Source organism: Amphiura filiformis, chromosome 9 (genome assembly GCF_039555335.1).
Source record: "Amphiura filiformis chromosome 9, Afil_fr2py, whole genome shotgun sequence".
Classification (NCBI taxonomy): domain Eukaryota; kingdom Metazoa; phylum Echinodermata; class Ophiuroidea; order Amphilepidida; family Amphiuridae; genus Amphiura; species Amphiura filiformis.
Genome location: NC_092636.1, coordinates 14905115 through 14918990, shown reverse-complemented (window position 1 = coordinate 14918990; position 13876 = coordinate 14905115). Strand labels below are relative to the sequence as shown.

At 36.6% G+C, this 13876-nt stretch overlaps 1 protein-coding gene across 2 annotated transcripts in view; it reads left to right on the top strand.

Annotated features, from left to right (window-relative positions):
• The window catches only part of LOC140160674 (ubiquitin carboxyl-terminal hydrolase 5-like), a 56121-nt gene that overhangs the window by 27135 nt on the left and 15110 nt on the right, over nucleotides 1-13876 (top strand). For both annotated transcript variants that reach the window (XM_072183958.1, XM_072183957.1), the window contains exons 3-12: nucleotides 3823-3877; nucleotides 4134-4255; nucleotides 5139-5233; nucleotides 5794-6029; nucleotides 6663-6757; nucleotides 7273-7409; nucleotides 8711-8767; nucleotides 10456-10527; nucleotides 11424-11514; nucleotides 12433-12555. In XM_072183958.1, coding sequence (XP_072040059.1) covers nucleotides 3823-3877; nucleotides 4134-4255; nucleotides 5139-5233; nucleotides 5794-6029; nucleotides 6663-6757; nucleotides 7273-7409; nucleotides 8711-8767; nucleotides 10456-10527; nucleotides 11424-11514; nucleotides 12433-12555 — 1083 coding nt within the window. The remainder of the gene's footprint in view (nucleotides 1-3822; nucleotides 3878-4133; nucleotides 4256-5138; nucleotides 5234-5793; nucleotides 6030-6662; nucleotides 6758-7272; nucleotides 7410-8710; nucleotides 8768-10455; nucleotides 10528-11423; nucleotides 11515-12432; nucleotides 12556-13876) is intronic.

The following is a 13876-nucleotide window of genomic DNA, read 5'->3' as shown; positions in this document are numbered from 1 at the left end:
GTGATTTTTCAACATATTTGACTGTTGGATAAATATGGGTGCTGCAGCTTTGGAGCTAATGCAACATGGCGCATTACTTTTGAAGTTGGTAATGGGTAAATTACACTGTGTGTAGGTGCTACAGGATGTAAGACTTCCGAAATTTCCGAATTCGGAAATGGGACCAAAAAAAAAAAAAAATTCGAAATGTAAAAAAAAAAAAAAATTGACGCGATTCCAAATACAGCGCGCCACCAACGACGGCAGTGAAAATTGACATTTCCGTGTCTGGGGTCGACATCCATTTTCATCAACCATAGCTGACCATGTTTGTGATTATTACTCTAAAAACACAATGTTTTATAGTACTTTTTGAAATTTTTTGAGATTTTCTGTGTTGAAGTGAAATATTGCAGTTTGATATTCACAGATGTCCTTTTCTAAAACCCGCAAACTTGATGTTGATACTAGGTGTTTCCTTTTTGTTATACATTTTCTAAAACCGCCCTTTTTTGTTTTTAAACTTTACGATGCTTTTCAGCCCGATATGCGCGAGCCTAGTCAATGCGAAGTAGGCCTAGGCCTGTCCTTTTTTAATGGAAAACGCATAGGTTTTATTTTGGTTATTTGAATAAATTGTTTTAATTCTTTCTGAATTTATTGTTTGTTCAATACGATAATAATATAACACCAGCATACTTAAGAACATCCATACTATAGGTGTTATGCGTTTTTGTAATCGGCCTACATTTTCTAAAAATGGGTTTTTTTGCACGTATAGGCGCATAGCGTTCCCTTGCTGGGATAGGCCTACAGCAAAGAAATTCAAGTAAATTTAAAAAGATTCTTAATGTCTCATTACTTATAAACATGCATCACATTGGTTTGCCGTTTTTGTTATTATTGTAATTGTTTGATTTGTCCTTATTTTATTTTAGCCTAAATTTGTATTTTTAATTATATTAGGCTACTATCAAACATTAAAAAAATTACGATCACAATAAAAACACTTTGTAGGCATAGCCTACCGCATAAAAATAACATTTATTTTTTGTTAATATTTCAATTTGAGACTTAAAATGCCTAAGTTCAACAATACCTCATAGAGTTCTAGCATTATAATAAAGATGAAGAAAGTTTCAAACTGCAAAAGAGTACATGTAGGCCTACATTAATTTTAAAAGATCATTATTTTAAGGCATATCAAGAAAATATGCATGAAACAACTTCTTAACTTTAGAACCAAGTATGCTAGATAGACCTTTGGTGTTTTCAGTTTAAAATGATAGCCTATTATACGTGTAATGTATAATAATTACAGTAACACAATTTTCAAAATGCCTCCTTTGGCCCCCATGAACCAGATCGTGTCACAATTAAGGTTTAAATTTGACAATTGTCATGCCCGATTTTAATATTAATTCATGTTTGTTTTTCATATTTTATTTTTACTTCCGCTTTCTTGCATGTCATACCATCTTTATTTCATCTTTCCCCTTTAATAATTCATAACCCAAGGAAATTTACTCTTAATGTGGGCCTAGGCCTACTCCCAAATAGCACACGTTGGTTGGAATGAGTTTCTTTTTAGACATATTATCGGTCGGCACAACATTGAAAAATCAAAAACTTTTTCAAATAAATATTCAATTGGACAATTTTAAACACCTACATGTAGGCCTAGGCCTATACATGTTTTTTTTAAAGAAAAGAAAATGAGAAAGATTAAAATCTTTCCCATTTTCTTTTTCTTTCTCGTGAAATTATAAGTCAACACTGTGAAAAGAACTGAACTGTAGTGTAGCCCAACCTTTACGGCATTGTGGACTTTGGCCAAATTGGAAAGGTTTAAATTCGGAGGGTCGACATTTCTTGCATATAATGGATCAGGCCCATGGATCAAGGACTCAACCTAAAGTAAAGAGGTCAAATCTGGGGATGGACGCATTGTTTAGGTTAGGCCTGCTTCATTTGAGACTGAAGGGGCGAACCGGGACACCCCCCCCACACACACACACCGATTTACGGTGAAGAATATACTGTACAATAAGGGACAATTTGCAGTTGAAACAAGATAACTTAACATGCTTAACAATGTAGTTCGGAGGCCATTATAGGCCTAAATGAAAATGAAAAACGTGCCTATTCATACAGAAGGGTAGGCCTATTGAGGGGCTGAGCCCCCAGCCCCGGTTCATAAGCCTATGTAATTTTGTTGACAGAATTGCACCACAAGAGTTTATTTTAAAAATTAACAGGTTTATTAATTTTGTTTAGTGCAAGTATATATTTTCTCCCGACATTATACATTGGGGCCAAAGTGTTTTGTTTATAGGGCTATATAGAAGGAAATGGCTTCTAAATTCACGACCTTTTGTGATCATACAGTAGGCCTACATCATGCTACAAAGAGCGTTTCAAAATGTAACAAAAAAAAATTACTTTAAAACAATTAATTCATATCTATTAAAGTTTGTAAAAAGGTTATAAATGTAAAACATCTATAGGCCTAGGAAAAAAAGAATAAAAATAAAAACAAGACAAGCGTTCAAAACATTTATGAAAACCAAAAGCTTTTATCTTTTAATAAAATCATGTATCACGCATGGTAATAACTATGGGAAAAGTTATCCAAACAAGAAATAAAAAAGGCAGGAATTTGTGTTTTAGATTAAATTTCCTATTTGAAATTGTTTTGCATCAAAAGCATTTGCTATTATAGGCCTACCCAAACTCGAAAATTGACATTTTGACATCGGGTTTATAGGCTTAGATGGTTGATCAGAGACATCAACATTTTTGACATCGAAGTTTTAACCGTAGATGGTTGAATAGGAATAGAGTACATTTGAAATTCAAAACGCTTTTAATCGTATTAAAAAATAAATGCTTTACGCTGTTCATGCTGTTAAAATATGTATTGAATATTTCGTTATTCTAAATATTGAGAATTAGGCCTACTTTACTTAAAACAAACAAGGTTTAAAAATTGGTTTTTTTTAAGGATATGCATGAGGGTCTACATGTAAGTAGGCCTATCCCCAATCATATTTTTTTAAATCAAGTCTATTATAGGCCTACTTACAACAAAGCTTAAAGACCAGCAAGTGTTTTCTTTTCTTGTAAACGAGAGCCTAAAGTATTTTCCCAAGCGCCTCGGAAAGGGTTTAATTGATGCCCATTATTTTGTGTGGGAATAGGCCTAACACTCTGAACATTCACAGAGGTAGGCCTAAACAATGACTGTCGAATTTAACTTTAAAAAGGAGGCAGAAATGAAAAAAAAAGCGTCGCTTCCGTTTCCTTGGTCGATGGTTCATCGTCGACGCCTTGGCGTGGATGTCGACTTTTTACCCATGATGCTCTGCGCCGAAGTAGATCAGCCAGGCATGATCGTAGGTGGCGCGCTGTATTTGGAATCGCGAGAATTGGATGATGATAATTTGTCATAAAAAGAGCAAAAAAAAAAAAAAATTTTGTGAGGGGGGTGAACCCCCGCCCCATGGACCCCCGTTGCACGCCTCGCCTTCTGTTTCGGCTGATCGCCTTCGCTCGCGTGATTTTCAGGAAGTGAATCATTACCGCCCTTACATCCCTGTGACTGCTATAACTTAGATAATGCATGCTAATCCTGTATGTATCAACAATCCAACTCACAAGAGCAATTAATTGTCATAATGCCGATTACAATCATTGTGGTATTCTATTGTTATTAGTTAAGTGTAAATAAGGTGATTTGCTTTCATTGAGCAGTCTCACATATTTTGTTTTGCTGGATCACCAATCCTTCCTCAGTTATAAATAATCCTCTTTTATGTTAATGCTATTTTTGTATACATGTAGAAACCTAAGAAGGAAGATGTAGAAGCCAAAGCTAAACCCACAAGACTTGCTATTGGTAAGTACCAGAAATTCATCTAAAATAAGGAAAATATTTCCTTTTTGGTCATAGTATGCTTATTAGAGGCACATTGACATCGCTCGTATGGGAGAAACTAGGATTAGCATCCAGCTTGGGTTAATGTGTGGATACCCTGTTGGATGTCATGCATGTCAAGTTTCTAAACATGTTGCTAGAATTAAATAGAATTACGCTGATTTAATGCTAGTGAAGTCTGAATATCTTGTTGTATTAATTTCTTTTGAAATGTCAGGTGTTGAAGGAGGCTTTGATGTGGAGGACCAAAATGAGTATGATTATCAGGACGAAAACTCTATTGTGATCTTGCCTGAATGGGATGAGGTGCCTCTATCCAATCCAGACCTGCCAGAAAAGGTATTATCAAGTTTATTAATACCATCAAGTAGTTTACCATGTTCTTATTCGATTAAAAGGGCATTTTGTGATCCACAGCCTCATCCCCCCACTTTTCTCAAAAAAAGTTAAGATTTTTATATCACTGGAAACCTCTGGCTACATAATGTTTATGTACAAAATATTTCTTGCAGATTAATTCGTTTAGCAAAGATATCGTGAAATTTGAATTTCGTTCTGGTGCACCAGAACAAAATTACAACGCATTGTCTATGGAGCAGTGTAATACACGTAATCATGCATCACTCGCGAACGCAAAATCGGAATCAACTGAAATTTTGGGAATAGGTTTTTTTCGTGGATATCTAATGAAAAATTACATAAATAGAGGATGCTAGGATCACGAAATACTCCTTTAAGCGCTCAAATTTACTCACATGATATATTTCATATCATACCTGCTGAGCGTGTATATGTCAGTAAGGGTGTCCGGCTCTGCATGACTACTTGCGCAGCGACAATTGTTTCATAACAATCATGGCGGTTCCATAACAGGCTACAAGCTGGTGTGCCCACATTGAAACATGAAAATTGGATTTCATTTATACGTGAGGTTCATACGTACAGATTGTCCATTGAAATGTGTGTGATATTACCTTTATAAAAAAAAGAAAATGCGATTTCACATTTTGGACACCAAAAAGCGCACAGTGGACATTGAAATTGAAAAGTTGTACGGCTGTCATGGAGAATGCACATTTAGAATGCACATATATAAACACACATACCGCATATGGAACATCACAATCTTTCTATTATGGGAATTTCTTGAAACCTTGTGTTGGCCAGTGGGACTTTGCAGTTACGAAAGGCTGTATTTTGATATATTGTTTCTGTTTTGTAGGTTCATCTTGTTGCAGCAGGTATCCTGACAGCTGAGTCAGCCTCAAGGCAAGATCAGATTGCAGCATGGGATGGGGAAAAAAGAATTATTTCCAAGTGAGTTTCATATCTCAATATGAATCAAATTTGCTATCAATATCGGAGAAATTATGTTTAGGGTATTATAATCATGATGAAAATTCCAGAAAGTGTATCAGAAAGCCTAATTGTTTCTGTAAAAACCCGCAAAATAAGTAATTGGTGGTACTTTTTTTGTCATAATTTAGTTCTGCATAATTATATATGGGTCATTTTCACCGTTTATTAGCCTTGTTGTTATCCAATTTATTTATTTTATTTTCTGATAATGTTGGTGGTATGTACTTCTTCAATTGGTTATAGCCTTGAAAATAAGGGAATGTTTTTTAAAATAAATACCGTAAACGTTCGCTTAATGGCGCTATGGGGTCCCTTGACATAAGTGGAATTTTAGGCACAACCTAAAAGTACCCTCCCGTAAAATTCCCACCAGTAAATAAGGGCACGGAACCTTAATTCTTGTTGGGATTTCAGAGGAGGGAGATCTCTATTTGCCCGAAATTTACCCGAAAGCGAAGGAGCCCAGGTGCGCCATTGGGTGAACGTTTTCGGTATTTAAATTTGTTCTTATTCCGTAGGTATGCAGACAATTTGAAGCAGCTTGACAATGGAGTCAAAGTTCCACCAAGTGGATGGAAGTGCACAGGATGCGATCTCAAAGATAATCTGTGGATGAATCTCACTGACGGAACCATCCTGTGCGGACGCAAGTACTTTGATGGGACCGGTGGAAACAACCATGCTCTGGAGCACTTCAAGAAGACAGCGTATCCTTTGGCTGTAAAACTGGGGACTATCACTGCTAGTGGGGCAGGTAAGAATTTGAAAATAAAAGTGTTGTTTTTGAGACCCAGCTGTGTGTCTGTTGCCTGATATAATATTGTAGATACAAACGCCAAGTTGTTCCACATGAAAATAATGGTATCTACCATGTTTTATCAGGCGATAGATACAGCTGGGTCTCTTTTCTCTCCTCTCCTCTTCCCCCCCTCTCCTCCCTTCCCTTCCCTTTCTTTTTTTTTTCTTTCCTTCTTTCTTTTACTCTATCAAATGACTTGTACTATTCCATCGCCATAGACTAATCTACCATGTTTTATCAGGCGATAGATACAGCTGGGTCTCTTTTCTTTCCTCTCCTCTCCTCTCCTCTCCTCTCCTCTCCTCTCCTCTCCTCTCCTCGCCCTCGCCTCTCTCCCTCCTCTCCTCTCCTCTTCCCCTCCCTCTCCTCCCTCCCTTCCCTTCCCTTTCTTTTTTTTCTTTTCCTTCTTTCTTTTACTCTATCAAATGACTTGTACTATTCCATCGCCATAGACTAATCGGACGCTGTCAGTCGCATATATCGTTGAATCGGGTATCTATTTGATTGTTTTGCAATTTACGCTCATACATCCATTTTGTGAGCATTTTTGTTCAGCCTTATGTATGAAGCTCTCATATCCTTTCACAGATGTGTATTCCTATGATGAAGATGATATGGTGGAAGACCCTAAACTGGCTCAACACTTGGCTCATTTTGGTATCAATATGATGATCATGGAAAAGGTATGTGTAGGTGGTGATGTATGTGTGCATTTGTAATCACTTCCAAATGGGGGATGCAAGTGCGATGCCCAACATTCAAACCTCGTATGAACCAAGAACAGTCCCCATAGTGCTAGTTTCCATGCCCCTCCAGTGAACATTAGCCTGATCCTGTCCAGAACAATATGCATGGGGTGTCACCGGAATTCGAACAAATAATAAGTGTACGCTTCAATAACATGTTAATATATTGACATAAAATAATTATTTCTTAAAAGAAACTATCATGGAGTTTAATATGGCAAACATTCCCTTGTTTCGACACTTCGGGTTTCGGCGCTTTGGAACCACAAGGCTCATAAACACAGCCTTGTTAGACCTTTAAGCTAAAAATGTTCTGGTTTTTTGTGTGTTGCTTTTTACACGGATGCATAGGAGGGATGATATTTGACATTGTATGCATGTTTGAAGAAAACCTATATCCTTAACCAATAGGGTCACCCCCTTTATTTTGTTATTTTCTACTTGTTTTACAGACAGATAAGACAATGACAGAATTAGAAATCGACCTCAACTCCAGACTAGCTGAGTGGGACACAATACAAGAAGCAGGCAGTAAATTACAGCCAATGTTTGGTCCAGGGTACACAGGAATGAGAAATCTAGGAAACAGGTCAGTTCATCTGTCTACTGAAGAGGCCTCAGGCATTGCACTAATGCAGCGATGTGAGAGTTCCTCGTTTACGCAGAATTCCACGTTTTTGCTTTCTTGTGATATATTTTTATTTGTCCCAAACCTTAAATCTGTGTTTCTGTTATGTAATGATACATTGAATGTCCCTCCGCATTGTTGTATAAATGAGACTAAATTGCTGTTGCATGCATAATAAGTGTATATGAGGCTATATGATACTATCGTAAACGGTAAGAGTCAATGTGTGTGTGTATCCATGTTCACCTAAAACTTGCCGTAGGGATGATGTTGACAGCTGCCATTGCTAGATTGTTAACATAAGCGATCAAACTTGAGTTAATGTGGAAAAGGAAGGAATATGGCATCTAGGGACTGCAAAGATGGGCAAGGTTAGATTCAGATTCCTTGGAAGAAGATCGGAAAGACCCTTTGGTTCACAACCTGTTGAAGTAGGAATAGCTAATTGTGATCATTACTGAGTGGTAAAATTTCTGTGGTTTTGATCAGAGGCAACTCACATCCCTGACTAATGATATGTACCCTTGGATCTATTTGCACAAAGCTTGCAACTTGTCATATATATGAAGTAACCCATTGCAAAGTCCCCCACAAGTAATTGTTACTTGCTGCAACGGGGGGCTATTGTGCAGTGAGATTAAAAATCCGTGCAGTGAATCAAAAATATGTGCTTAAAATATTTCGATGCCATCCAAAGTTTAACCTCACAAAATGACCAGGAAATGAATGAAGAGTCCCAAATCCAAAAAAATGGGTAGGTTTCCTTTCAGTAAACAATACCGTTTTAAATCTAAGCGTATGTGGTAATCATTCGGCATTTATTTTGTTTACATGTTTAATTATGAGTCAATAAAATGGTTGGCTTCTTCATACATTGTAGTACCTTTGTAGTTGCTCTAATATGGCATATCTAGAAGGTGGCACGGGTGTTTGGACCTGGACAGAGTAACCGCGAAGAAGCTCTGATTTACACCCACTTTGGGTTTGCTAAGGAGTAGCTTCAGAGTAGCTCCATCAAGGTGTAACTTCAGGGTTAATACTAGGTATAGCTACAAAAGTAGTCTGTCGTGATGGTACACCATGAATGAGAATCTGGATGTGTACAGCCATGCATACAAAAAATAATTACAAAGTTTGATAAAAATGTTTTCATTTATGTTGATATATACAGAAGAGAAAAGCATCAACGCTGGTGATAATATGCGATGTATAGTGTTTACTAGAAATTCTAACTTAATTTGCTACATGTTGTTTGTTTTCAGTTGTTACCTGAATTCTGTAATGCAAGTTATCTACTCTATACCAGATTTTATCGACAAGTAAGTTGAAATTTTAAATCATTTGCTGTATTTAACCTCTTATCCTATGTATTCATCTATGTCTAACTAAGTTGCTACAAATGCTGTGTAATTTTACATATTTTTTTTTGCAGGAGTGTTGTGGAATAGAACAGGGATCTTGTTTAAAGAGGAATTCCCACCAGAGCAATTCTTCTGGGGTGAACCAAACCTGCTTGGTTATCAAATTAATCAGTGACAAGGTTATCTCTGAATTTGACAATTTCTAATTGATTCAATAACATCAGTTAGCACCTGTCAAATTCAGAGTTAAACTTGTCATTGATTAATTTGATAACCAGGCAGGTTTGGTTCATCCCCAAAAAATGCTCTGGTGGGACTTCCTCTATTTGTTTGTCAAACTATAGGCTACTAGATTTCGCGGTTCTCGGGTTGGGTGGTTCTTGTGACTATCTCTGATTACCCAACACCCGTTACCCATATAGGCCTACTTGCTCCGACCTTTTAAACTACTATGATATACGTCTCTCAATGATCAAGACCCAATTTGACACAATAATCAACTTAGTAGTTTTGTAGCTGTGATGCTTACTTGGCTGTAATCTGGAAACACATCGTTCACCTCTTTGCATCCCGGAAATAGTCATGTTCTGCTACTAATAGGCCTCTGCACGTGTGCCGTTTTGAAATATGTGTTGATCCGATGAGATGCACCTGCACGATTAACCACACTGTAATGCTTTCGTGAAAGCGCACACGCGACAGCGCATCATGAAAGCACGATTAGCGAGCCACGCACAGGCGATATAGCGCGGACAGAGGTATGGACGGACACGCCATGATTAGTATTATATATATATATATATAGACAGCAAATGGACAGGAATCATACTTTGGAGTCAGCTTGTGAAAAATGGGAATAATGAGAAACTGTATGTTTTGATAATTAAATAAAAAGATCAAATGAAATGTATTTTTGCATTTACATGCTAAGATCATGGGGAAAAAATGAGGACACAGTGGTAAGCTGCATCCCTCTTGTGTGTATTATTGACTAACTCCATCACTCATCTTCACTGCACATGTATGTGTGTTATGCTTTCAGTTCATATCATGGTGGTCACATGAAAATATTCCCTAGCGACTTTGGTTGTGCGCCATAGTGACTTACTGCGCCTGTGCACCGTGCCGTTGTAACAAGATCACGCTCTTGGTCAATTTGGACACAACTGTGCATGCTCCATGTTACAAGAATCCTGTGGCAAAGTCCACCACTTTTTTTCCACATAGTCGTCAACCCAGCCAGTTGAAGAATCGTCAGCATTTTTACTTTCTCGGTTGGCGACTGAGAAACCTTTGTGTTAAAGAAATGACGGACTTGGCAACCAGACTCTGGGGGCATTGAGACTGCGCGTTATGTCCAAATTTACCTTTTGACTGAGTTTGTTATTGAAACATATTTTTAGAACTTCAGAGTGCGATCTGGTTACAACAGTGCAGAACAACGGTGCAATAAATGGGTGCCGATAGTTATTGGGTGCGTAAGTTGTGCAAGAATATTTTCATGAGTCCACCACGATACGAACGGGAAGTTTTTCGGTTGTCACTACAAGCATAACACAAATACATGTGCAGTGTAGATGACTGCAGGATTCTAGTCTATGTGTATTATAAATACTGGTAATTGTTTCTTTCTGTCTACTACACAGATATCCCAAGCAAATAGAGGCTATATTTACCTCATCACCTGTAGATCCTACCTCAGATTTCAATGTGCAAATGTAAGTATTATGGCATTATGATCGACCGTCGATGCTGCTCTTTGATGCTCTTTTATAAACTAACAACTAATTAATCAAAATTAATGCTAAATTTATATTGGTCAATATCAATACAGCCAAATATTTTATATGTTATCACAATTAACACTAGTTAATAAATTGATTTCATAAATAATAAGGATCGACCAAGCATCGATGTTTGATCCAAAGATCAAAATATTTTGTTTCTATTGCCTTTGTGTGATACTAATATTCATGGCAAATCAACAATCATATTAAGTCAGAAAGATCTTTGTTAGACTAGCAAAATAATACAGATGCACTTTATCTTATCTAATGAGCCTTGATCACAAGGCAAAAGCTTAAAGGATGTGAGTAGAAATTTGGTTTTGGCAAGCTTAGTCTCTAGTGGTGACATACTACATAACAAATGAAACAAGTAGAACACTATATGGGTGACCCATTGCATTAAAAGCTGTAAAGCCAGTCTAAGCTGAGTGACAACTGAAGGATTTAGAACATTGTATGGGTGACAGCCGAATCAAGCACACATAGAGGGCAAAATCAGGCAAGTGTCCAGACTGAATACTCAATAATCAAACAATCTAGACACAATATGCTAAAACAGGCATGCGAATTTTCAGGTTTAAACCTGAATTCAGTCTTCTTTTTTTTTGTGAACTTGTTCAAATTTCTGCACTTCCTTTTTCCAATTTCAGTCTGTTTTTGGCCTTTTTAGCCCAATTTCACACACATTTTCAGGCTTTTTTTCAAACACTCCAGGTTTTTTCATGGATAATCATTCTTCTGCCTACATTAGCTTCTAATTGTGTATGAATGTTTCATTGATGTACATTGTACTAATGCTGCACGTTATTGATGTTTGTGTATTTCAGGGCCAAACTTGGTCATGGCTTGTTATCAGGGGATTACTCCAAACAAAAACCTTCACCAGCAGATGCAGGGGACGATGAGCACAAGGAACAGGTATGTGATGACATTTGGCTATTCCATTTAAAATCCACATTACCCCTGTGGAAGATTTAGCTTAAGTATGCTACAGAGGGAGTATGAATTTTGAATAGAATAGACAATAGGGTAACTTCCATATGAAATACTCAATTCAGTTGTGGAAGATATAGGTAAAGCCATAATACAGGGGGAGTATGGGTTTCAAAATGATTAACTCTGACCATTTACACTTGAAAAATATACTCCCCCTGTATAAGATATTTCCAAAATCTTCCACAGGGGTAGTGTGGATTTCAATTGGAATAGCCCAATGTCCTGTTGATAATTGTGTATTCAACCAGATGAATGTCATCTTATAGGATCTCTTTCAAGCTTATATAAAAATAGATATCAACAGGTTTTTGAATTACACAGCCATGATGCATGGCTGGGTTTCTTTACTTATAGGATCTCTTAGTTAAGTCATTTCTGTCTTTTCTTTATGTCCAGTTGCTTCCTTTAGCAATACCTCTGTGTAGCTCATGTACAGTGTATAACCAGGTTATTAATACAAATATACACACTTTTTCATTCTGCATTATGGTAACTGTCAGCGAGTGTTTTATGTCCAATGAAAATATTATTAAAAATCAGCTTGAAGATGCTTTCCTTATTCAAGCATTATTATAATGTTGGCATAAGTTTACTTTTTATATTTTATTTTAAATTTGTGTTTGTCTATTCAAATTCTGGCTTGCACGGAGAACCAAAATAAGTTTATTTACATGATTTCCACAGTAGACTTGATCAAGTCATGGTCAGCATTGACATTATATTTTAACAATTGTATACATTTTGTCTGGCTCCTGGCTCTCTGAAAAATCTTGTGAACCAGAAGCCAAATCCTCTTAATTTCACCCTCGTATTATACGTATCACATCAATTTGGTTCCAGGGTCAAGAAGGAATAGCACCCAGGATGTTCAAGTCTCTAGTAGGCAGAGGGCATCCAGAGTTCTCTACCAATAAACAACAGGATGCACAGGAATTTCTACTTCATCTGGTCAATATTGTAGAAGTAAGTAGCTATTACAACCTTCATAGCTTTAATTTGGATAATCATTTCAGCTGGAAATTTAAATTGTTTAATGTTGTTGTTGTTTATTTCTTTTCTTGTTGTTCAGTTGCTTTAAAGATATATGTTGTGTGTGTGTATGGGGGATTGTGTGGGGGTGGATGTGTGTTTTAAAGCCATATTATAACATTTTCAAACAAAATAGATTAGCATTTCTTTGCCATAAAATGTTAGCTTTTACTGTCAGATATATCCCCTTTTATTTTTTATTTTTTTCTCTACGTCAAAGCAAATAAAATTGGAATTTACTACCAGCGCAAATGTCGCCAATACGTACCACTCCTTCGGTCATGTTATAGTACGACCTTTTGTTGTGTATATCACCGCCCCGCACGCCGTGTATGTACTGTGTGTTATGAACATTGTGTATGCGTTCGACTAATAATTCCATCGTAATAATAAAGCGCAGAATCCGGCGTTTTATTCAAAATCTCGGATTTTGACAAAACTACAGCACCTAGAGTCTTGATTTTTGCAGGCTATATTGGTTTAATAAAGTACAATTTAATCGTGTAAAAAAATGAATTAAAAAAATTCAGTGAGGGCGTCCTCCTCAGCAAATGTTATAATATGGCTTTAAGTAAATAAAACAGCATTATATTGGATCAATTCAATTACCAGATATCCTCTTGCACTTAGAACAAGTTAGATTATATGCAGTACAATCTCATGGATAGCTGTATAATATGCGAGGGGCTCCTAGTAACATCTGGAACCTATTGGACCCAGTTACCTTCTTTTTTTTTAGCTCAGGTATATTCAGACATTTTCCAGCCTTTTAGTCCATCATCTTCTAAGAAAGGTTTATATTTAATGTGGATATGTTGTTAATATCGATTTTATATTGTCAATCATTCATTAGAAGTTAAACATGAGTGAATATAGAATGGTAATAGAAAATAAAAAAGCAAGAGAACCAAAAAGACGTAACTCACTTTTTGCCCATTGCAGTAAACAAGCTTCCACCAGAAATACGTAAGTCTTTGAGTTTAGATTTAATTAAAATCTGGTCAACCAGACATACCTATTTTTGACGGATGAATTGATGTTGCAATGTTGAAACCTTCAGTCTTCAGCTGGGCTGTGATTCAAAGTCTTGAATTGACTCTTTTAGGCAGTACTAAAAACTAAGTCTTTCTGGATGTAAACCCTATTATAAAGAATCAACTCAAACTTGCGTAATTTCTGACAGTAGGTGGTGTGCTTCAATGACCCTAAAGTGAGTTACTTCTTTCTGATTCTCAACCCTTAATTTGTTAATAAC